The sequence below is a fragment of the Raphanus sativus genome, chromosome 5, assembly GCF_000801105.2.
Source record: "Raphanus sativus cultivar WK10039 chromosome 5, ASM80110v3, whole genome shotgun sequence".
In the NCBI taxonomy this organism is placed as follows: Eukaryota; Viridiplantae; Streptophyta; class Magnoliopsida; order Brassicales; family Brassicaceae; genus Raphanus; species Raphanus sativus.
This window is the reverse complement of record NC_079515.1, coordinates 20006729-20031417: the sequence shown is the minus strand read 5'-3', so window position 1 is coordinate 20031417 and position 24689 is coordinate 20006729. Positions and strand designations below refer to the sequence as shown.

At 34.6% G+C, this 24689-nt stretch overlaps 4 protein-coding genes across 5 annotated transcripts; 1 reads left to right on the top strand and 3 right to left on the bottom strand.

The window, feature by feature from the left end:
• Window positions 1–9903: 9903 nt before the first annotated feature.
• On the bottom strand, window positions 9904–12920 carry LOC108862663 (glycerol-3-phosphate 2-O-acyltransferase 4). The gene is made up of 4 exons (XM_018636870.2): window positions 12541–12920; window positions 12153–12465; window positions 10902–11376; window positions 9904–10630 (listed from the first exon to the last, which is right to left on the bottom strand). Exons 1-4 carry the CDS (start codon window positions 12852–12854, stop codon window positions 10227–10229), a joined length of 1506 nt encoding a protein of 501 aa, XP_018492372.1. The 5' UTR covers window positions 12855–12920; the 3' UTR covers window positions 9904–10226.
• A 1141-nt stretch (window positions 12921–14061) lies between these two features.
• Window positions 14062–15446, bottom strand: LOC108862664 (aquaporin PIP1-3). 2 transcript variants are annotated; one of them, XM_057011276.1, is made up of 4 exons: window positions 15030–15446; window positions 14626–14921; window positions 14393–14537; window positions 14062–14294 (listed from the first exon to the last, which is right to left on the bottom strand). In XM_057011276.1, the coding sequence occupies exons 1-4, from the start codon at window positions 15355–15357 to the stop codon at window positions 14122–14124; spliced, it is 942 nt and encodes a 313-aa protein (XP_056867256.1). In that variant the 5' UTR covers window positions 15358–15446; the 3' UTR covers window positions 14062–14121. The 2 variants fall into 2 exon arrangements, with proteins under 2 accessions (XP_056867256.1, XP_018492374.1); XM_018636872.2 differs by having other exon boundaries at window positions 14397–14537; window positions 15030–15443.
• A 3041-nt stretch (window positions 15447–18487) lies between these two features.
• LOC108859578 (uncharacterized) lies at window positions 18488–20332 on the top strand. The gene is made up of 6 exons (XM_018633487.2): window positions 18488–18713; window positions 18822–19080; window positions 19204–19240; window positions 19342–19447; window positions 19816–19926; window positions 20028–20332. The coding sequence occupies exons 1-6, from the start codon at window positions 18546–18548 to the stop codon at window positions 20145–20147; spliced, it is 801 nt and encodes a 266-aa protein (XP_018488989.1). The 5' UTR covers window positions 18488–18545; the 3' UTR covers window positions 20148–20332.
• Window positions 20333–20999: 667 nt separating this feature from the next.
• LOC108856523 (signal peptide peptidase-like 4) lies at window positions 21000–24689 on the bottom strand. The gene is made up of 14 exons (XM_018630349.2): window positions 24351–24689; window positions 23639–23797; window positions 23436–23547; window positions 23205–23324; window positions 22975–23126; window positions 22681–22863; window positions 22559–22593; window positions 22325–22487; window positions 22159–22212; window positions 21984–22076; window positions 21714–21856; window positions 21529–21599; window positions 21360–21443; window positions 21000–21285 (listed from the first exon to the last, which is right to left on the bottom strand). Exons 1-14 carry the CDS (start codon window positions 24492–24494, stop codon window positions 21179–21181), a joined length of 1620 nt encoding a protein of 539 aa, XP_018485851.1. The 5' UTR covers window positions 24495–24689; the 3' UTR covers window positions 21000–21178.

Sequence of the window (24689 nt, the reverse complement as noted above, 5' to 3'; positions counted from 1 at the left end):
AAAATAATCTTTTACAAGGACACCTGTTGGATTAATACATATCTTGATATCTGAGAAAAGAAAAATAATTATTATTTATGTTAGCTAATTAGAGTAGGCAGCATATGTAGATATAGGGATATGTCGGGTATATTTGAAAAATAAACAGTACACATACCATATACCTAATTATACTTTTTTCCATGTATATGCAATGCAAATACTCTGAAAAGAATGCACAAGAGTTACAATTAACTCTCTGCGCCAAAATTGTATCACTTTTTCACTTTCCTCTTTTTTTCTAATCCCCTATATATTAAAGGAGAAGCATTTTTAAGACTTTCCTTAAACGATTTTGGTGAGAATGCATGAGAAGGCTCGGATCCACGTGACACTCTGTGAACGAGTTTAAGAAAAACGGAGCATTTAATTTTTTGCTTTGTTTCCTTATTTGCTTCTATTACAAAAAACATAACCAGTTTTTTTTTTTCATTCATGCGCGAACTGTTTCTTTGTACATTCGTTTTGTGCTGCGTTGACGTTAAACGTGTAGAAACAACTACATTTACAACTTATGGTTTGAATCCCCATCTCTACATGTGGATAAAGAGCGTACGAAACTCACCATCACGAAGCAGAAACACTTTGAAGCATCACGTCATCGTTCTCTCCCTTCGAGTCTTGCCGTCTTCTGTCGCGGGTTCTTGACCCCGAGATCGATGAGGCAGCCCTTAGCGTAGACGAGGAGGACAAAAGTTAGGGAAAACATCCAACTGGCTTGAACTTCAGTTGCGAAGGCCAAATCGGATGAGTTTGCCGTTTGCAAACAGGGAGAGCTAAGGGACGAGCAAACACGGAGAGCTAAGGGAGAGCTAAGGGACGAGCAAACATCAGTCCCGATTAACTATGGAAGATTGAGAGAGAGAAGGAAAAGATTTGATACGGTTACGAAGAATAAACTTTATGTTTTTAATAGTCTCTACACTGATTTTTTGTTGTTTTATAGGTCGACCATAGTTATCTACAATTTTCATGTTTTTGTAGAACCGAGCTGCTCGTGGAGCTGATGTTTATATCCCTGTTTCTCGCAAGCATTACGTTAGTAATCAAGTTGTGATCAAACATTCAAAAGAAGTCGTGTATTTTGACAAGGCAAGTGGGTGAAACAATTGCTTCTATGGTGATTTGCTGCTATTCAAAGAAAGTCTTGCATTCAAAGGAAGTCTTGCATTGTGATCAAACATTTGCTGCTATGGTATAACCATAGTTTTTATGTAAGTAATATTCAGAGTCATTTGCTTCTCTGCATAGCCAAAATTGGATTGAACGAACCGGTAACATTATAGTCAAGTTTGATAGACTGTCATGTATTTTTTTGTATGCTATAGTTTGGTTATTTGTGCACACTGATGTTTCATGTATGTAAGTTATATGTTGTATGAATTCTTTGAAGCAAAAAAAAAAGAACTATGTGTGTCTTCTTCGCGGAAGTTTAATAACCGAAACAACAGCTTCAACTAATAAAAAGGTTCTCTTCTCTTTTCTGTCAAGTAAGGTTATAGAAAGAAGCTAAATAGACGTACAATGCAAGAAAACACATTTGTTTAACTACTTCATTGGCTTAGATCACATTGCATGATAATAATATCGAGCAGATTCTGTAAAACACATATGTTTTGTTTAATACAAACGAGGACGTTGTGCATGTTAAGTTTTTTGCATTTAATTGAATCAGTAAAAAAATTATAAATTTTTTTCTTGCTTACCATATTTACCTACTAAATATTTTTCTTGCTTACCAAGTCTCAAATCAGTAAAAAAAATGTTAAATATCTAAACTGCGAACTTATAAGATATCTATTTAACATAATCTAATTTTGCATTTACTTTCGTATTGCCTTTCTTATTAGCAATAATATTGCGACTTCATAAACTAAAACACTATAATTACATTATTACAAACACAAATAAAAATTATAGTTTGCATAAAGCAGATTGTAACAAAAGCTTAGTGTGACCAGCTTAGATTGTAACCTCAATAATATAAATTAAAACACTTTTTGACTTTTCATAATTGTTACATAGAAAAGTAAAAAAAAAGTAATAATTATAGTCATTACAGTTTAGTGTTTAGGATTTACCCAAGGGTTTAGGGGATATCCAAGAATTTAGGGTTTAGTGTCTGGATTTTTACCCAAGGATTTAAGCTTTGTCCAAGGGTTTAGGGTATAGTATTTAGTGTTTATGATTTAATTTTTTCTGACGGTTTAAAAATTGTTAAAAAAATTTCATCTTTTGGCAGCTACTAATATTTTTCATTTATTTTAAAAACTTCACAAATTATTATTATTTTATTTATTATATTTTTAAAAAATTGTACATTAATTAGCAAACTATGATTAGTTGGTAATTCACCCAAGAATAATTCATGATAAAATATTAAACAAGAAAACATTCCCATATAAATCAAAATTGTGGTAGTTAAAAGATAATCAATGAATTAAAAAAATGTTTACATTTTTATATTTTTCAAAATAAAAAGGTTTAGGATGAAGGGGATACCAAAAGAGAGAGAGAGAGAGAGATTTAGTGTTTAGGGTATACCCAAGGGTTTACAGTTTAATGTGTAGGATTTATACATTAAACGATTTTGGTGAGAATGCATGAGAAAGCTCGGATCCACGTGTCACTCTGTGAGCGAGTTTAAGAAAAACGGAGCATTTAATTCTTTGCTTTGTTTTCTTATTTGCTTCTATTACAAAAAACATAACCAGTTTTTTTTTTCATTCATGCGCGAACTGTTTCTTTGTACATTCGTTTTGTGCTGCGTTGACGTTAAACGTGTAGAAACAACTAGATTTACAATTTATGGTTTGAATCCCCATCTCAGCATGTGGATAAAGAGCGTACGAAACTCACCATCACGAAGCAGAAACACTTTGAAGCATCACGTCATCGTTCTCTCCCTTCGAGTCTTGCCGTCTTCTGTCGCGGGTTCTTGACCCCGAGATCGATGAGGCAGCCCTTAGCGTAGACGAGGAGGACAAAAGTTAGGGAAAACATCCAACTGGCTTGAACTTCAGTTGCGAAGGCCAAATCGGATGAGTTTGCCGTTTGCAAACAGGGAGAGCTAAGGGACGAGCAAACACGGAGAGCTAAGGGAGAGCTAAGGGACGAGCAAACATCAGTCCCGATTAACTATGGAAGATTGAGAGAGAGAAGGAAAAGATTTGATACGGTTACGAAGAATAAACTTTATGTTTTTAATAGTCTCTACACTGATTTTTTGTTGTTTTATAGGTCGACCATAGTTATCTACAATTTTCATGTTTTTGTAGAACCGAGCTGCTCGTGGAGCTGATGTTTATATCCCTGTTTCTCGCAAGCATTACGTTAGTAATCAAGTTGTGATCAAACATTCAAAAGAAGTCGTGTATTTTGACAAGGCAAGTGGGTGAAACAATTGCTTCTATGGTGATTTGCTGCTATTCAAAGAAAGTCTTGCATTCAAAGGAAGTCTTGCATTGTGATCAAACATTTGCTGCTATGGTATAACCATAGTTTTTATGTAAGTAATATTCAGAGTCATTTGCTTCTCTGCATAGCCAAAATTGGATTGAACGAACCAGTAACATTATAGTCAAGTTTGATAGACTGTCATGTATTTTTTTGTATGCTATAGTTTGGTTATTTGTGCACACTGATGTTTCATGTATGTAAGTTATATGTTGTATGAATTCTTTGAAGCAAAAAAAAAGAACTATGTGTGTCTTCTTCGCGGAAGTTTAATAACCGAAACAACAGCTTCAACTAATAAAAAGGTTCTCTTCTCTTTTCTATCAAGTAAGGTTATAGAAAGAAGCTAAATAGACGTACAGTGCAAGAAAACACATTTGTTTAACTACTTCATTGGCTTAGATCACATTGCATGATAATAATATCGAGCAGATTCTGTAAAACACATATGTTTTGTTTAATACATACGAGGACGTTGTGCATGTTAAGTTTTTTGCATTTAATTGAATCAGTAAAAAAATTATAATTTTTTTTCTTGCTTACCATATTTACCTACTAAATATTTTTCTTGCTTACCAAGTCTCAAATCAGTTAAAAAAATGTTAAATATCTAAACTTCGAACTTATAAGATATCTATTTAACATAATCTAATTTTGCATTTACTTTCGTATTGCCTTTCTTATTAGCAATAATATTGCGACTTCATAAACTAAAACACTATAATTACCTTATTACAAACACAAATAAAAATTATAGTTTGCATAAAGCAGATTGTAACAAAAGCTTAGTGTGACCAGCTTAGATCGTAACCTCAATAATATAAATTAAAACACTTTTTGACTTTTCAATAATTGTTACATAGAAAAGTAAAAAAAAAGTAATAATTATAGTCATTACAGTTTAGTGTTTAGGATTTACCCAAGGGTTTAGGGTATATCCAAGAATTTAGGGTTTAGTGTCTGGATTTTTACCCAAGGATTTAAGCTTTGTCCAAGGGTTTAGGGTATAGTATTTAGTGTTTATGATTTATTTTTTTCTGACGGTTTTAAAATTGTTAAAAAAATTTCATCTTTTGGCAGCTACTAATATTTTTCATTTATTTTAAAAACTTCACAAATTATTATTATTATTTATTATATTTTTAAAAAATGTACATAATTAGCAAACTATGATTAGTTGGTAATTCACCCAAGAATAATTCATGAATAAAATAAAACAAGAAAACATTCCATATAAATCAAAATTGTGGTAGTTAAAAGATAATCAATGAATTAAAATTTTTTTTACATTTTATATTTTTTCAAAATAAAAAGGTTTAGGATGAAGGGGATACCAAAAGAGAGAGAGAGAGAGAGATTTAGTGTTAGGGTATACCAAGGGTTTACAGTTTAATGTGTAGGATTTACCCAAGGGTTTAGGGTATATCCAAGAATTTATGGTTTAGTGTTTGGATTTGTTACCCAAGGGTTTAAGTTTTGTCCAAGGGTTTAGGGTTTATGATTTACTCTTTTGTGACGGTTTAAAATTATTAAAAAAAATTTCATCTTTGGCAGTTACTAATATTTTTCATTTATTTTAAAACTTAACATAAATTACTATTATTTTATTTATTATATTTTAAATAACTGTACATTAATTGGCAAACTATGATTAGTTGGTAATTCACCCAAAAAATCATGATAAAATTTTAAATTAGGAAACATTCCCATATAGATCAAACTTGTGGTAGTTAAAAGATAATCGATGAATTAAAAGAATGTTTACATGTTTATATTCAAAAAAAAAAGGTTTACGATGAGGGGGATACCGAGAGAGAGAGAGAGAGAGAGAGAGAGAGAGAGAGAGAGAGAGAGAGAGAGAGAGAGAGAGAGAGAGAGAGAGAGAGAGAGAGAGAGAGAGAGAGAGAGAGATTAGTGTTTAGGGTATATCCAAGAATTTAGGGTTTAGTGTTTGGATTTTTACCCATGGGTTTAAGCTTTGTCCATGGGTTTAGGGTATAGTGTTTAGTGTTTATGATTTAATTTTTTGTGACGGTTTTAAAATTGTTAAAAAAATTTCATCTTTTGCAGCTAATAAATTTTTTTTTATTTTAAAAACTTAACACAAATTATTATTATTTTATTTATTATATTAAAAAAAAATGTACATTAATTGGCAAACTATGATTAGTTGGTAATTCACCCAAGAAAAAATTCATGATAAAATATTAAACTAGGAAACATTTCCATATAAATAAAAATTGTGGTAGTCAAAAGATAATCGATGAATTAAAAGAATGTTTACATTTTTATATTTTTCAAAAAAAAAAGGTTTACGATGAGGGGATATACCAAGAGAGATAGAGAGAGAGAGAGAGAGAGAGAGAAAGAGAGAGAGAGAGAAGATTTAGTGTTTAGGGTATACCCAAGAGCTTACAGTTTAGTGTTTAGGATTTATCCAAGGGTTTAGGGTACATCCAAGAATTTAGGGTTTAGTGTTTGGATTTTTACCCAAGGGTTTAAGTTTTGTCCAAGGGTTTAGGGTATATTGTTTAATGTTTATGATTACTTTTTGTGACGGTTTTAAAATTGTTAAAAAATTTCATCTTTTGGCAGCTACTAATATTTTCCATTTATTTTTAAAAAAATTAACACAAATTATTATTATTTTATTTATTATATTTTTAAAAATTGTACATTAATTGGCAAACTATGATTAGTTGGTAATTCACCCAAGAAAAATTCATGATAAAAATTAAACTAGGAAACATTCCCATATAAAACAAAATTGTGGTAGTTAAAAGATAATCGATGAATTAAAAAATGTTTACATTTTTATTTTTCTCAAAAAAAAAGGTTTACGATGAAGGGGATACCGAGAGAGAGAGAGAGAGAGAGAGAGAGAGAGAGAGAGAGAGAGAAGAGAGAGAGAGAGAGAGAGATTTAGAGTATACCTAAGAGTTTACAGTTTAGTGTTTAGAATTTACCCAATGGTTTAGGGTATATCCAAGAATTTAGGGTTTAGTGTTTGGATTTTTACCCAAGGGTTTAAGTTTTGTCCAAGGGTTTAGGGTATAATGTTTAATGTTTATGATTTACTCTTTTGTGATGGTTTTAAAATTGTTAAAAAAAATTCATCTTTTGGCAGCTACTAATATTTTCATTTATTTTAAAAACTTAACACAAATTATTATTATTTTATTTATTATATTTAAAAAAACTGTACATTAATTGGCAAACTATGATTAGTTGGTAATTCACCCAAGAAAAATCCATGATAAAATATTAAACTAGGAAACATTCCCATATAAAACAAAATTGTGGTAGTTAAAAGATAATCGATGAATTAAAAGAATGTTTACAATTTTATTTTTCTCAAAAAAAAAGGTTTACGATGAGGGGGATACAGAGAGAGAGAGAGAGAGAGAGAGAGAGAGAGAGAGAGAGAGAACTACGATCCACTTATGCACCTATAATAATAATGTAACATGTAGTATATGAATTAGACATAATGATACATAGAGATTGAGAAAGAATTAAAATCTACTTATATTTATACTAATAGCTAGACGGGTAATATATGAATCATATGAATGCCCGCACGCATGATATGATCGTAATTACCTTTTTATCTTTTTCAAAAAACTAAAAGGTTTATGATGAAAGAGAGAGAGACTTATATGTGGATAAACCTAAATGAGTAAGATACAAAGATACAACGAGAGTGAAATATAATTACGATCCACTTATGTACTAATAATAATAGCTATACATGCAATATATAAATCATATTGATGCCCGCACATGCATGATTTATTATTTCATATTTCAAAGTATATGATAATAATTTAAACCTCAAAGTATATTGAATTAAGTAATGTCTAAAAGGCTTATAGTTTTGAACCACAAAGACTGAATGGAGAACAAATTTAGTTTTAGTAATACATAAAACATATGAATCGTATTTGAATAATACATATTTATATGAATAATACATAAAACATCTGAAGAACAAATTTAGTTTTAATAATACACAAAACATTTGATTAGATATTAATAATGTTTATACATAAAACATAAGAATCATATTAATGCCCGTGTGCGGGCATTAATACGATTCGTATGTTTAAAATAAAAATATGTTAAATCTTAATCTTATTTTTTAAACACTCATCAATACCGATAAAATATGAGAGAGAGAGAGAGAGAGAGAGAGAGAGAGAGAGAGAGGGAGAGAGAGAGAGAGAGAGAGAGAGAGAGAGAGAGAGAGAGAGAGAGAGAGAGAGAGAGAGAGAGAGAGAGAGAGAGAGAGAGAGAGAGAGAGAGAGAGAGAGAGAGAGAGCCATAGAGAGATAAACAAAATGAGTTCAAGAGTAAGATGCAAAGAAAGAAATATAGAACAAGTTTGATTACACAAAAATTTACGTACATAATAATTTGATTATATATTAATAATATTTATACATAAAACCTATGCAAAGAAATATATAAGTGTGATTACACAAATATTTACGTACATATAATTTGATTAGATATTAATAATATTTATCTTACTCGATTAGATATTATACACAAAATCAGTTCTTCTTACATGGTTCAACGAATACAGCCAAGTTCTGTGGAATCCTTACATGTTTGAACTCAATGACCTACGAGGAAGGTATGTTATTATACAAAAATCATGCATATGAAAATCAAATTGTATAATAATAATTATATCTTTATACGCAAGTTCTTGCAAATGAATCAGAGTAAGATAAATCACACCGGTGATATGTATAAACTATTGAGACTATGGAAAAAGAGGTTTATGGACAAGCTTTTCAAACCTCAACAGTTAAGGATTTGTATAGATATCGAGCCATTCTCACTCCCACAAATGATGAAGTGTATAAAATAAATGATTACATGCTTTCGCAGTTGCCAGGTAACATGTTTTGTGTTTATTCTTATGTTCCAGTAAATTTTTACATGTCACTAAAGTAAATGATTTACATATGTTTATATCTCATTGACGTCTATGCCGTAAAATCAGCACCACCGAGACTAAGCACAAAAAAAAAACACACAAAACCCAAATTCCAAACTATATATATATGCTTTCTAATATTTTCGAAAAATTGCTGATCTAACCATCTCATCCCGCGCAAGGTGCGGGTTACTACCTAGTTTAATAATTGTTTGATACACACATTATTCATCCTATTGATGGAGGTGTTTCTATTATATGCCGAAAAAATTAAAATATTCTCTAGAACCTCTTTTACTATTGTGTCAATTTGTCTTTGGCTTACTTTTCAATAAAAATTAAAATTTAATTATGTATCAAAAGTGCATTAAAATAGCATTATCTGTCTCTATAATCTTTCTTACCAGCTTTTCTTGTTTTTGATTTACTATATTCATGCATAAGAAAGAAAATAATTTTCCGGATTTTGGTTTTTATATAAGGTTGTGCATATCAAAAGAAACTTTGTTTTTGATGCATCGAATTAGAGATCAGTATCTTAACATTGTATGAGTCTGATGGGTTGGTGTTTGGAGAAGAGATGAAGATCACTCAAGAGGGATTATCAGTGCGACTCATAATAGAGCCTAATTCCAATTTGTACGGAGATGAATTCAAAGAAGTGGAGAAAGAATTACAAGCCAAAGTAACCATGTCTCTAGTTCTTTCAAAAAAAAAAAAAAAAAAAAAACCATGTCTCTAGCTGCAAAATTAGTGACTTCGAATAAAACACTGGAATACGTTTTATTGCATTTTCAACTGGTTATAAATTTTGCAGCTAGAGACATGGTTACTTTGGCTTGTAATTCTTTCTCTAATTACCCAACTTATTTTTTTGAGTAACCACCATTCTCAACGCCTCTGCTTCTATTTCAACAGTTGTAGAGTGTCCATCCGATTCTTGCATAAAGCAAAGGAGAGTTCCAAGAGCCATCAACTACACAGCAAAGTTTTTAACGTGAGACAACAGACCCTCAAAAGTTTCTATGCTCTGCATAGCTCGTTGACAAATTGGTTTCCCGAATTATCCAACTGCTCACTATCTAGGTTTCTTCCACTCAAATTTTTCTTTTATCTATCAAAGCCTTAGTAATGACATATGATATGGGCTTACTTTTATTCTGAAAGATAATCTCATTCCTAAATTTTCCATCGTACAAAAGGGTATAAAACATACATAATTATTTATATTATTAGTTTGAATATTAAATAAATTATGTTGATAAAGTATCTCTATAATCTTTGATGCTAGCTCTTCTTGTTTCTTCATTTGCTGTATTCATGCATAAGAAACGAAAATAATTCTCCGGATTTTGCTTTTTATAGGGTTTGCATGCATACATATTAGGAGCAACTTTTATTGCGTCCAATTACTTGTATATTAATATTATCCAAGTTTCAAAGTCATCAAGACAAAAAAGAATTGGTAAAAAAACATCTAAAAAAGAAAATTGATCGTAAACAAACTACAATGGGAAACGACTGAGCCACAAACATAACTGGACTTCGTTTTCTTTCATATGTGAAACTGGATATATTTTAGAGTATACTACTAATCATTTAAAAAGATGAGGGGAAAATAGTAAATTGCATGTACATGAAATTTAAATGAAATTCATTATCCAATGCATGTTCGACTAAAGTTTTTCCTCCAACAATTCATTAAAATGTAATCGCCAAAACCAGTGAGGCCTCACTTCATTCCCATGTAAAATAGTAGAAAGCCGAAACTAGCTAGATTACATCATTCCTTCGTCTTCTTGATAGACTCAACCTTCCCGTCGTTGCCTCCAAGCAAAAGATACTTATCCTTCCTTGTAAGTTCAGTGCACTCGAACCCCAATACTCCACCTATCACCTTCTGAACGTAATTAGCCACCTCTATTGGCGTTTTACCGCCGCCGTTTACCGTCATTTCTTCAGGCAAACGGTCCAAGAAAGTGGCCTCATAGCTAGGTCTAGGGTTCATGAAGAAGAAGTAAGGATCCCAGAATTTTACACCTCTGACTGTTGTTCCATTGAACATCCCTTGCTTACAGTTCATGGCCACAGGTACGATCCGGTCGCTTAGCTCTGCAAATAGAGCACTGAATCGAAGCAGATACGGTTCTCTACAAGTCGTACCTTCAGGACAGATCACCAAATCACCTGTCGCAAATATAGTAAAATACTTAAGAGATGCTCTGTTTTCCACTTTTATATATATAGACGAAAGGTATCACGTTCGTAAATCAGACTAGACCCGTTGTGATTATAATGATACCAGTTACGTACAAAAAAAAGAAGTGAGAGATACTTTGTTTATGCTTTATATTTATGAAGTATTTGTTATGAGTATATAATATTTCAAACCAATTTTTCTAGTAAAAAAATTCAGAGTCACTCTGCTTACAGTAATAGCGACTGCTGTTACAAATACCTTTCTCGAGAAGTTTTCTCATGCGGGCAGCATCGGCGGCACGATCTCGGGTCAGAGCGACGGCAGGGATGGGTGAGAGCATCCGGGAGAGGCGAGAGACACTATAAGTGACGCATGAGATCTTACGGCCGAGAGCAATGGCGATGATAATGGGGTCAAGAGCAGTACGATGGTTAAGGACGTAGAGGTTTCCAGGTGTGCCGGGGGAAGGAGGAGGGGGACGGTGGCCACGGATAGTGAGGTGAATGCCGAGGATCTCGTAAGTGTAACGAACGAAGCGTTCGGGTAAAGGGAGGTTGAAGTAGACACGGAAGATGGAGAGCATGAAGCCGAAAGGAAGCCAAAGGTAAATGACTAAGGCGTTTAAAGGCGTCGGACGTTGGACTAGACGGCCGTCGTGGAAGATTATGCGGTTCTTGAGACGCTCTATGGGGACTGTTGTTGCTGATTTGGTCTCGTGCACCATGTAACCTTCCTGTTTTTTTTTTCAATTATAAGAAAAACTTGTTATATCTTTTGTTTAAGTTACTGATCATATAAGAATCCGAAGTTTCACTATTATAGTAAGAATTAAGAAATATGGTTTTTGTGTTAAAAAAAAAAGTAAGAAATATGGTAAACAACTGAAAGTTGCAGGGTTTATAAGGAAAAAAAAGTTGACATATGGGATCGGTCATTCAATAGACCATCCAACTTATTGGGGCGGATAGTAGTTGGTGATCGGTTTAAACTTTAAAAGCATTTATGAAAACTACTACTTCTATTATATTCTATCCATCTACTTTTTGTAAGTTGAAACTTATTACATTCATTTAATGAATTCGCATATACGCATGAATACAAGTTTTTTTGTATGCTAAATCTTTTTTTTCTCTTTCAAAAACACTAATTAGAAGAATACTTAATCTAGATTGTTTCCATGCATATATTTATTAGACATACACATCTAAAGCAAGTAAATCATTTGGACGTAAATAGATCAATGTGAAGGCTGTTAATGTTATTTTTTTTCAGAAAAAAAGGCTGGATGGAAACGTTATTTTTTATAATCCAACTAGATCATGTGAACCCTTAACGCGGCATTAATAGGTCCTACTGCATTTATTGGATATTTGGACTACTAAAATTATTTGATTACGAAAGGTTTTTGATGTATCAAACACTCAACTTAAATTAATTAGTCACCTAAATAGTATGTTTAAATGACTCAAGAAACGTAAAAAGGAGATGATATGAAGAGTCTACACGCACCTTGCAGATGGACATGAAATCGTGATCGGAGGTGCGGTCACCGAGGCCAAGATCTGGTGATTCTTCGCCAAACTCCTTCAAGATGGCTAGTCTCTTCAAGTCTCCAACAAGAACACCAGGCTTCTTCACAAACCCAGTGGCTTTCATCGTTTTAGGGTTCACTTCGATCTCTGTTCCCAAAACTTTGTCTCCTCCCAAGTAATCCTTAACGAAAGGCTCAACCATCACTATGGGATTCGCAGTGACCACCACTCTCCTCTTGCATTTATCAAACACCTCGAAACTGTCCTTCCTCACATCCCCCGCGTAAAACCTGTTTTGTTATTTAAAAAATGCTGAGATTCCGAAAATATATCGAAAACATAAACTCAATCAAGATTGTATATACCGTGGAAGAACCGCGCGAGAGACGAGTTCGATGTCGCGGATCTTGATGCCGGCGAAGGAGATGTAGATGAGGATTTGGATCCCGATAGCCTCGGAGACGAAGAGGTAAGCGACGATGACGATGGGGAGAGATAGAAGGAGGATCAATCCACGGAAGAGACTACCTGCTTCGATGGCGACGAGCATGAAGTAAGGGAAGGAGCTTCTCGAGAGGAGCAGAGTCCCGTCCAGATCTGCAGCGATCGAATCGTACTCTCCGCTTTTACACTCACTTATCGGAGGAAAGCTTCGGTTCTTCTTCTTCGCCGGAGACATTTTTCTCTTTCTCTCTCTCTTTCTTGAGTCTGTTTGTTAGTTTTGGGAAAGAAAGAGAGGGAAGGGGTCTCTGTTTTAAATGCGCTCGTTCAAGTGCTTAATTGCTGGAGCAATTTAGTTATCACTCCAATCAATATGACCTTTTTGCGATTTAATCCTTTAACTCTCCTCTTCTTGCAATTATAACCCTGGCTTTCATTTTATTTATCCACATGAAATATAAAATTCCACCCCAGAATTAACATCCTTTTTGATATTCTTTATAGTTCAATATGTAATTAGTTTAAATATATATGCTATTGACATTAGCATTTAAATATAATGAAATTGGTGTGAATATTATTAGTGATAGACCAATTTGTAAATATACTTTAAGTCAGGGGGTTTGGGACCAAAAGAAGGGTCTTATTTATTTAGTTGATTGACATTTGACACAATGACACGAAAGAAGTTAGCAGTAGCTCACCTAAATAGAAGGCCATATAATTAGTTGTGTGAGATATTCAAATCGTAGTTTGCTGTGTACCTGTTTTTAAATGATGCTTTAGCTTACAGTTGCGCATCCAATTAGATATACAGATAAATATGAAATGCTTTAATTTGTTTTGGGCTATATTATAGCCAACTTAGTTTTAAACAAGTAGATATTACTATTTTATCGAGCATGTCGACTAACTATATTTTTGCTTTTTAGTGAGCTTTGAGTCTTCTTCTTATTTTTCACAATAAATAATAAGAACTTTCTTGTAACATGGTCAATGATATATTAGTAGTAATATGGTAGATGGTTGGCGGTTGGAACACCTTTGAGCTATCATCCCCAAAACCTAAAAGAAAAATAGACTTGCGTGTGTGCTTGAAAAATATTACTGAGAAAAAATAGAATTCATAAAGTGAAAGACTAAAAATCTTTGGATTGGGTAATCTAATTCGACGAGATTACTATGACTCTTGAAGAAGTAAATACAATTTGAAATGATTTCTCTGAGCTTTGGTTGGCCATCAGAATACAATTTGTAGTATTCTTGTCCAAATGTATTTTGTATTCCCAAATAGATAAAGAAAAGGGCCATACTACGTTTAATTAATGAGCCCAAAAAGAAGTCCAATAACATGTAAATGGTTTTGACGTATGTGGGCTAAATTAAAACTAATCTAATGATACAAATGAAATAAACCGGATCATCCACAGAAAGAAGAAACAGAGGAACCTCAAACAAAATCATTAAACAAATAAATTAATTAGACAAACAAACATCACCACATGTCAAATATTTTGAAACTCCGATACAAACAAAGAACAGAGACGAACATCAATAAATAAAACAAAGAGACAAAAGGAAATCAGGTTCTGGTCTTGAAAGGAAGGGCTCTGATGACAAGCTGGTGGTAGAGAGCCGCAAGAGCTGCTCCGATGAATGGTCCCACCCAGAATATCCACTGCAAGCACAAGCAAGCAACACCCAAAAAACTCAATAAAAACAAATTATAAGAAGAAAACACATCCAAAGTTGTATGTGGTATGTATAATGGGGGACTCACGTGGTCATCCCAAGCGTGGTCCTTGTTGTAGATGATTGCAGCTCCTAGACTCCGAGCCGGGTTAATTCCGGTCCCGGTGATCGGAATCGTCGCCAAGTGAACCAAAAACACAGCGAATCCTATTGGGAGTGGAGCCAAAATCTGCAAAAGTCCGCCCCTTAAAGAGTTACTTAATACACCAAAATTAAGACACAAACAAACAAAGTGTCTAGGACTGTCTCAAAATTACCGGAACGTGGGAGTCACGCGCGCTTCTCTTAGCGTCGGTGGCGGAGAAGACGGTGTAAACAAGGACGAAGGTTCCGATGATCTCAGCTCCGAGTCCGGATCCTTTGGTGTAGCCTGGAGCGACGGTGTTGGCTCCCCCGCCGAGGGTTTGGTAAGGGGTAGGCTGGAAGCCTTTGACAACACCGGCGCCGCAGATGGCTCCGAGGCATTGCATCACGATGTAGAAAACAGCTCTGGTCAGTGAAAGTTTCCGAGCTAAGAACAGACCGAAAGTAACCGCTGGGTTTATGTGTCCTCCTGAAAACACACACACAAAACACTTGGTCAGAACAATTAAAACTTTTATCCTTTTTTTCTGAAAAATAATATTAATGCAAAACGAACAAAACGAATAAATGTTATTACCAGAGATTCCAGCAGTACAGTAGACGAGGGCAAAGATCATGCCACCAAAAGCCCAGGCAATGCCTTGGATTCCAACAGAGGCACACATGTTTGGTGCTCTCTTCGCTCCCATCACCGTCAACACCGTTATGTACAGAAACAGGAATGTGGCTATGAACTCTGCGATCCCGGCTCTCCAGAACGACCACGAACTCAGCTCACCTGGCTCGAACAGCGGCGCTGGTGGTGGCTCCTTGTAGTCCTTGTCGCTCTGAGCCGATGTCCCGATTGGCTGCCTCTCTGGGAACTTGTTTGCACCAACTCTCACATCCTCTTCTTTCCCTTCCATTTTCCTTTTTCTTTTCTCTTTCTAGAAACGTTTAAAGTTCTGAGCTTTTTCTTCTGCAATGGACAGTGAGTGGTCTCTTGACCACCCACAACAACAAATCCTTAACAACAAATCCTTAACAACACTTTTTGGAATATTTTATTATTATTTTTTATTTTCGTTCGAAATTTCAAAAAAAAAAAAAAAAAAAAATTGGCCAATCGCTGGCTTCCACACGGCGGTGGAGCCCGCGCACAGTGAAGAGATTATCAGAAGAATGATCCTTAGATTAGGATTTTAAGAGGCAATTATGTCACAGATTTTTAAATATTAGGCCCCACATATTATTATAATTATTTTTTGGGAAGGATTTGTTGTTAAGAATTGATTGTTGTGGGTGGTCTTATAGAGGAGAGAGATAACATGTCTAGCTTTTGTTTTTAAAATGAAAAATAATAGAGGAGGGAATCAGGGCCGTCTCAAACTCTATAGAGACCCTGTTCAAAAAAAAAAGCAAGACCCTTTTCAAGAATTTAAAATTGTTTATATGTTTTTCTGATAAAATGTTATTACACCAATTTAATTTTTTAATCTAAATAACACAATTTTCTAGTTTTTTAATGAAAATCATCGACCAAATTTTTTGGTTTGAGTGGAAGAGACATACTCTTTAAGAGTATGAATTTTTTCAGTTTTTTTTTTTACATTTTTTATATCCAGAACCAGAAACTACAATCTATAAAAGAATAATAGAACAATAAAATTTGTATAGTGGTAAGACAATAAAATGGTAGAATCTTGATTTCATCAGACAATAAGTTGGAGACTCTTCTTTTTATTCTCTCGTCAAAATTTTATACTAGTTTTTCTTCTGTTTTACTATTTTTTTTCAGAAATATTAGTGAAAAATTATATATTTCTACCCTATTTATGATCACTAATTAATAATAGTTTCCTAAATATAATCAAATTAGAATATTAACTTTATAAATCTACATTAAATATTAAAACAAACACCAACATCTATCTTTTTTACTTTCCAAAATATATAATCGATATAAATGCTAATTACTTCCTAACTTATTGCATTTTTTGTTGATTGTGTTAACAAAATTAAATTTTTAATTTATATTTATTGGTTAATAAATACGAAAATTATATTTAAATAATAATTATCTGATTTTTTAAAATATATGATTTTACATGTATAGCTATTACTAAAAAAATTATGGACCCTCTAAAATTTTGGACCCGGTTCGACCGCTCCAGTTGCACGTGCAAAAAGACGGCCCTGGAGGGAATCATCCGTGGATAACGATGACCTTCTTAAAATTATTTTTTAAATTTACGCTATTGGTTGTCGTGACATTATTGTTTTCATTTTAAATCATGTAACAAACCCCACGCTAATAATTCTGATATATTCTGAAACTACTAATTATTTTCTAAACAGATACGCATAGCATGTTTGAGTTGATTTACCATTTTTATAATTTTGATAACTTGTAATGACGGCAATAATAATTATTTTCTTTATAATGAACCGAAATAGCTTTTCTGTAATCATGAAGATTGATGGTCTTGTAAGTTGACATATCATTCACTTTAGGTGATTGTTTTTGTTATATAATAGATGATGTTTTTACATATCTAAATAACTTTAAATTTATCAAAAATTGTATTGTTAATTATGTTTTTATTATTTTTGTTTATAATTAAACAAACTAAATTTTAATTATATTTTTGAAAAACTTTTTTTAGAAGGAATAATTTTCTTAATATGTATAAAGAATCAAATTTCATCTATTATGAAATAGAGGTAATAGTTACCAACAAAGAAAACTGGTCAATGAAAATTACATGTGTTGAAGAGATCATCAAAAATCAGATATATTCTACTCTAGTGATGATATAGAAAGAAAAGGCATTCAAAGCGACAAAGAAATCTCATCTTTTTGTGATTACCATCGACGATTAAAAACGATAATTGATATGTTAATAAAAAAAAGTGGGTCACAATCTCTTCTAAACAGTTTAGTCGGTCCATTCTCATAGACCTATGTTGGAGAGAAAAAGGTTGTAAAATTTGAAAAAAAAAAGCTTTCCGATAAAAAATTGCTTCCGACCGTTGCAGAGAGAAGTGTAAATCGGAGTTTCTTTATGAAAAGCATAATCGTCTGGACTATTGTGCCGGCTTCGAATAACTTTTTTAAAAAAGATATTTTGTAGTAGTACGGCTAGTATTTAATATTTATTACCCCTTTACCAACGATAAAAATATAAAATTGTAAATCTGAGGGTCTTTTTTCATATACTGAAAGTTCATCCATTGTAGTCGAGGAGTGCATACAAATGAAAATATATAAAAAGAAAATTCGGAGTCTAGTTTCTACAAAAGACTGAACAGCTCAGAATGTATTTTGCTTTCCTGTGATTACATGTTCATTTCTCTACTCCCACTAATTAAAAAAAAAAAAGATTCAACCCATATATCCAAACAAACCCAAATTTGGTCACTACTACTACTTAAGCAAATAATTGCTTGATGAATTTTGATTATAAGTAATACACCTATGTAGCTGTACTTGAGTTGGTACATGCAACAAAAGACAGCCAAACGGATCCGTTTACTGTGAATAATAAGGGGATTCTGCAACAAAGAGGAGATCCGTTTACATGTTAGAAGATATTACAACTATACGGCATGTTTTAAAAATCGTGAATTGTAATTTGTTTTATAGCGTTGAGTTATGAACATAATAGAATACTACCTCATCAGATTAGACATATCCGCATGTTGCTCAAGATTTCTATTATAAAACCACTGGCAACTCGGATAATTAAAATATTGAAGTATTGGAAATTTTGATTTGATTATGTCATGAGCTAAGAACAGGCTCATTTTGGGCCTAACAAGCAAAAGAAAGCGCGAGATAGTCTTCTTCTTCTAGAGATAAATGAAGGTGAGCATAAAAGGCCCAAGTGAGACCCAATGTTTGTGAGATTGAGATGGTCTTCTTCTTTTGTGTTAGTTGAATGAACAAGTCAATAAATGAGTAAAAGCAAGTTGGGTGTCGACGTTGACGGGGAGAGGAGCCCAACCGTATTGAATGCTACTTATCCCTCCATCAGTTGCCTTTATTTATGATCAAGATCTAATCTCTCACTCTCTCTCACCCAATCTCGAGTTTTGTCCCAGGAGAAACAGAATGGAAAAGGAGAACAACAAGCAACAAGTGGTGGAGAGTGTAGTAACATCAGCTGAAGTTGAAGCTGAAGCTCAGCAGGAGAATGAGCCGTTGATCGAAGATGAGATGGAGAGGAGCAAAGTTGGCATTATGAGAGCTCTTTGCGACCGACAAGATCCCTCCACTAAGGTTGGCAAGAGCGTTGAATTGACTTATTTTTACCTAAACACTTGTTTTGTTTTGTGTGTGTGTGTGTTGTTGTCTCCTTACACTGAATGCTGTCGAATTATGGGGCAGGAAGTGGATGACCTGATGATCAGGCGGTTTCTGCGGGCGCGGGACATGGACATTGAAAAGGCTTCAGTGCTATTCCTCAAGTACCTAGCTTGGAGAAAAACCGTTCTCCCAAAGGGACACATACCAGAATCAGAGATTGCGAATGATCTGTCGCACAATAAAGTGTGCATGCAGGGACATGACAAGAAGGGTCGACCTATCCTTGTTATCGTTGGCAACAGACACAACCCTTCCAAAGGCAACCCTGAGGAGTTTAAGCGTGAGTCGCCCACTGACCCACACCACTTTCCTCCCTTCCTATCACCAAATCTATCTTCTTACGCATCATCATGTGCAAACCTCACTCTTTTAAAAAAAAATCTTCTTCAATGTTTTTGGGCAGGTTTTGTAGTTTACGCGCTGGAGAAGATATGTGCAAGGTTAATATCCATTTATAAACTGTCCAGTTTTTTTTTTAAATGATTGTTAAGCTAAACCATGCCTCTAATGCAATATATATATATTGTTGTATCTAATTAAGAATACCAAGAGGTGAAGAAAAATTCAGAGCTATAGTGGATCTGCAAGGGTGGGGATATTCTAATTGTGACATCCGGGGCTACCTTGCTGCTCTTTCCACCTTGCAGGTACCTACACTTGTCTACTCCCCTCAAACCAAAACACAATATAATGCTATTAGGGGCTTGCGCGTGAATGAAATTAAAAAACCCTAATAAATCTTCAGTCACTTGTCAAAGTCGTTACCAGTTATAACAAAAAACATGGTCTTTTGCTAACTTTAAGATAGAGTTTGTTGTATCCTGAATTCTTGGGGGTCCATGGACCAGCAATAAAGACGTAGACCCCCAAAAGTAATAATAATACTTTTTGGCAAACACTGCCGAACCGCCTAAATATCGATTCTGTAATTTTTGGTCCTGACAATAACTTTTTCCTTCTCTACAAACTGATAGGCAATAATTGAACGTTAAAAAGCATTTTTTGTCTTTATCAGGATTGCTATCCAGAGAGACTAGATAAACTCTATTTTGTTCGTGCTCCTTATATTTTCATGACCGCATGGAAGGTCATTTACCCGTTTGTCGACACCAAGACCAGGAAAAAGGTATATATTTAGTTCAGGCACCCATAACACCATCTCTTATAATTTATTTAGACTCTTTGTGTTGTTTTGAAAACTTCGATTGTCATTTTTTTTTTGGGCAGATCGTTTTCGTGGAGAACAAGAAACTCACTCCCACTCTGCTTGAAGACATCAACGAAACTCAACTTCCAGATATCTACGGTGGCAAAATGCCTCTTACTCCTATTCACGATTCCCATTGATAATATTAAAAAAAGGATTCCCATTGATGAATGGGGTTCTTACTACTCGAGCCCCAACTCTTATCTCCAAATTATTACTCTTCCATTATTTATGTTCTGAATAAACTACTAAAAAGACGATCGCCAACATATTATATTGTGAAAAAACAAGAAGTCAAATTTATAATATTTGAAAATTTAAGCTTCTTGCCATTTGAAATCTATTTGTGATTTACTGATTTAGCCATTTAGTTTGGCAAAAACTAGTACAACAAAATCAGTAATGGCTTGAATGTTGTTTGAAGTGGATTTACACTGGCTCTTCCCTGCCACTCTAATTAATAGTAGAACAATACCAAATTAATGTTTGAAAAGAAGCCAATCAACTTCAGCAACTGGGATCGATATGCTTACTTACACAATTTGTTTCGTCCATGCGAGAGTGAGGGCTACGTCAGCCGGATATAGCCAACTTTTTCTTTGGTCTTTAGTTTCTGGCTTTGGTCTCTCTAATTATTTATTTTTTAATTCATAGAATATTCGGGTTTCTTAAAATTGCCACCCTCGGACCGATCCGTGATGGATCCAGATTCATTTAGACCCATTGCAAGGTGGTCCTAAAGTGGGTAGGACATATCTCGCATTGAGAACTCTAGCTACAACATCACCAAACAACCATACTAACCCATTTTCCCATTATTATTATTATTATTATTATTATTATTATTATTATTGTTATTATTATTATTTGTTATTATTATCTCTTTTGAAAATAAATCACACTCAGACTATTGGATTACTATATAGAATAATTTTTTTTAAAAAAATCTCACTCACTCTATACTTTTTTCTTTGTTGAACAGAAGAAAGATGTAAGTAGGAAAAGGAGGTTAAAATGAACATGAGTAAAAGACAAGAGGGTGTGTGTGGGGGGTCTACTTTGGTTCTGTAAGGGGTGGGGAAGAGATACATTTATATAAAACCTACCAAGTGTGTCCGTATTAACAATAAAACTAGAGAATGATCTGATCTGATCTCATGGGGGGTTTCTTTTAAGATTGAGGTTGAAGGCGAACGTGAGGACATGGCCTCTCGGGTTCCCCTGTTGTCCATAAGGTCTTCAGGTCACCTCTCTTGTGACCTAACACTATCAAAGTACCTGAGACAAAAAGGCATTCTTAGATTCATAGATTAGCTATTTTTTTGTTTCTTTCCAAAATTGAGGAGTCTTACCAAGTATGAATGGAACGATGTAAAGCAAAGCTGGTTGCCCGTGTCCATCCATCAAATTTAGTGCAATGTATGTTATGAGAAGACCTGTGATATCATATAGAAAGAGAAGCGACCGTTAATAAGTTAGATTCTAGAAAATTCTTCCCGAGTTGAGGGAGGGGGATCGTACCTAGACCATAAGCAGACATTGTCCAAAGGAAGTATCCTGACTTGAGCCTCTTGTTTGCCAGCCAGTCGTATCTGCAAATTTTAACACTAAGATCAGGAAAAGCTCTTCTGACTCACAGCACCATAATAATAGGTTTCTTGTTTGCTACTAAAACAGTGTGAGGGGGATTGTAAGGTAGTGCAAACCTTAGTGCAAAAGTGACAAGAAGTCCTGGTAAGATGATATCGCCAAATCCGATGATACTGTAGCCACCCCAAGGATCAAACATACGTGGGATCTTTAGTAGCATTGGGATGCCGTCTTCTCCGCTTTTGTCACCACGAGCTACCTGTGTATGAGGGAAGGAAACACCGATATAAAGGAGGATGACTTCTCAGTTCTCAGAAAAAGTATGGAGCAGACAGAGAAGTATGTGTTGTTGAACATCTTTGCATGAATGAAAGGAAAAAACTTACCACAATCATCACACTCTCACGAAACCACCATTTAGAAACAAAAACCCAGAAGATGTCATACATGAAGCCACAGCTGAGAAGAACAACTCCAACCTGTTAAAAACATTATATTTCAAACATGAAGCTTGTATTAAGAATTAAAGCCACAACCGGAAAAGTGATGGGTTGATATTACCTTGAGATTTGGTACCCGGACGATTTGAAGAACTGTGATTATCAGCGAGATTCCCTGTCAGCACGCAAATAATGAAACATTTATAATTGACAAGAGGCATAATACAGCAGGGGACTCTCTCAAACAGAAGAAGTCAGTTAAGAGAAAGACAGAGATACGTGCTTACAAGGATATCTTGCCCTATCCAAGCAAAAGGGTATTGGCGGTATACTGCCCAAATAACAGCAGATACTATGCAAAAGGGACAAACGGCCAGAGTCAAGTACGAGACTCCACCCAGTAAAGGAACTTTGGCATATGATTCTCCCATTCTGCGGAACCATCTGAAACTATTATAAAAATTCCAACGTCAGTCCCGGTTTTTTTTTTGCAAAAAGAAGGAGAAAAATACAATACATACCATGAGAGGAAAGCGACCAAACAGGTTTGCAGCCCCTGACAGCACCAACAAAACTTTTAATCTCACTAACTAGTGTAGTGCTATAAAGTTAATTGGTGGTGATGATAGAAAAGCACGGTTACCTCTACGCCACCGATGCAAAAGAGTACTACCAACACTTCTATAAACCAGAATGACATAAGTTTGTAGAGCATGATGAGGAAACAAGAAGCAACCACCACAAACAAAATTGCTGATATCACGGTGATCTCAACAACCCCTCTAGAGCTTGTCGTTGATACCTGCAAAAGTTCATCTGATCCGTCCTGCATTTTAAAAAAAAAATATTTTACATTAAAAATCTTGAGAGAAAAGGGACAAAAGCTCCACCACACGGTGGATTTCCACAAAATGTTAAAATTTTCAAGTAATGGCACCTTAAGTAGCTTGTCTTGCTCAATGGCTTCTTCCCTAGCGGTCCAGGCAGACCAATAAGAAGCACATAAAATGGTACCAACAGCCATAAGCCAGAGAAAGACCTCAGCCACATCAACTGCTGGACGTTTTGGGGAATATAGCTGCAAAGTAACTGAACAAATACACTCAACGACAAAAAAAAGAGAGAATAAGATGACCAATCTCTGCTGAGGTAAAGATATAGTTATACCTATGGAGTTACTGTGAACGGTTTCCTCGAGGCTTCTACCAGCATCAATAGGTAGCATAACAACAGGGATGTTGATATCTAAAACGTTTTCACCCTTCTCACATACCATCTTAAAAAGATCTGCCAAAAAAAAAAGCAACATTCAACCCTTGCAAAAGCTCAAGAGGATAGCTAGAGAATTCTAAGTATTTGGAAGTAAATATGTAGAGACCAAAACTTGAGTCGATTTACCTGTGCTGTTGTTTATAATAAGGATGGCAGAGGCACCAGCTGCTTCAGCTACCTTAGTTTTGGTGGTAAAACTACAATTACCGCGGTGAACAAGAATGACCTCTCCAGTAAGCTACCAAAAGAATACGAAGAACCAGAAGCATTAAAACTGGAAATACACATACACAAGTCTCCAGAAATTGACCCAAAAAAAATGTGTAAACCTTGTGTTTGGGAGTAGTGCAACAATCAGGAGGGTCTGCAACGGCGAGTTTAATGAGGGTAGCATGCTTCTCCTTAGATTCCAAGGTAGGGCCAAACCTAGCACCGACACCAACAAACTCCTCTTTTTCTTTCCCATCGACTCGAGTTGGGACTTTGACCTGTCAGACCATGGAATTATGATTGGAAGATGATATGCTACCTTTGAGAACATATACATATGACAGGGAAACTTAATTGTTTTTTTTTTTTGCAGAAAAAGAAGTGTTATTCCGATTTTTTCTTTAAAAAAAAAGGCTCTAACAAAAGAGCAAAGGCAACATACGAAGAAAGTAAACAGAGTTCCAACAACAATGACTTCCTCTTTGCATCAAAAAGAGAATACAAACGATCTTTTATAGGTAGCCCAATGGCGGCTATCTTTGCAGAACTTTTAGCTGTGAACAAAAAGTAATGAAACAAATCTGAATATTAAAAAAAAAAAAATCAAACAGCCTCTGTATAAACCAAAATGTCCTATCTGCTGCAAGAAGATAAAATAGGTCAACAGCTACAAATCAAATGTCAGATAAATTTACGGAAACCCTAAAATTCCACCAGAAACCCAACAGAAACTTTACTCTTTAACACACACAAAAAACAACCGAAACCAATGAGAAAACACACTAAAACAAACAAAATCGAAAGCTAAATTAGATTTTGAAGTAATCTCACCAATACGAAATTATTGTTGCAACCAGGTCTCTGTGGAAGGGAGTCGTCGTGGTGAACTATGTCTCCACCAGAAACCAAACTACCACTGTACAGCAACAATCCCAGAACAAACCAGAAACAGCTGGAAGATCTCCGCGGGATCATACTTAGGAACTCCACCAATTCGTACGGCTACGAAGGAGAAGAAGAAGAAGAAGGTAAGGTACAAGATAAAAGAGATGGAGAAAATTTTGGAAAGGAAGGTACAAGGAACCAGAGAGAGAGAGAGAGAGAGGGAAAAAAAATCTTGTGTGAGAGAGAGAGATGAAAAGGCAGGCAACAAAAGAAATGTCGTTTTGA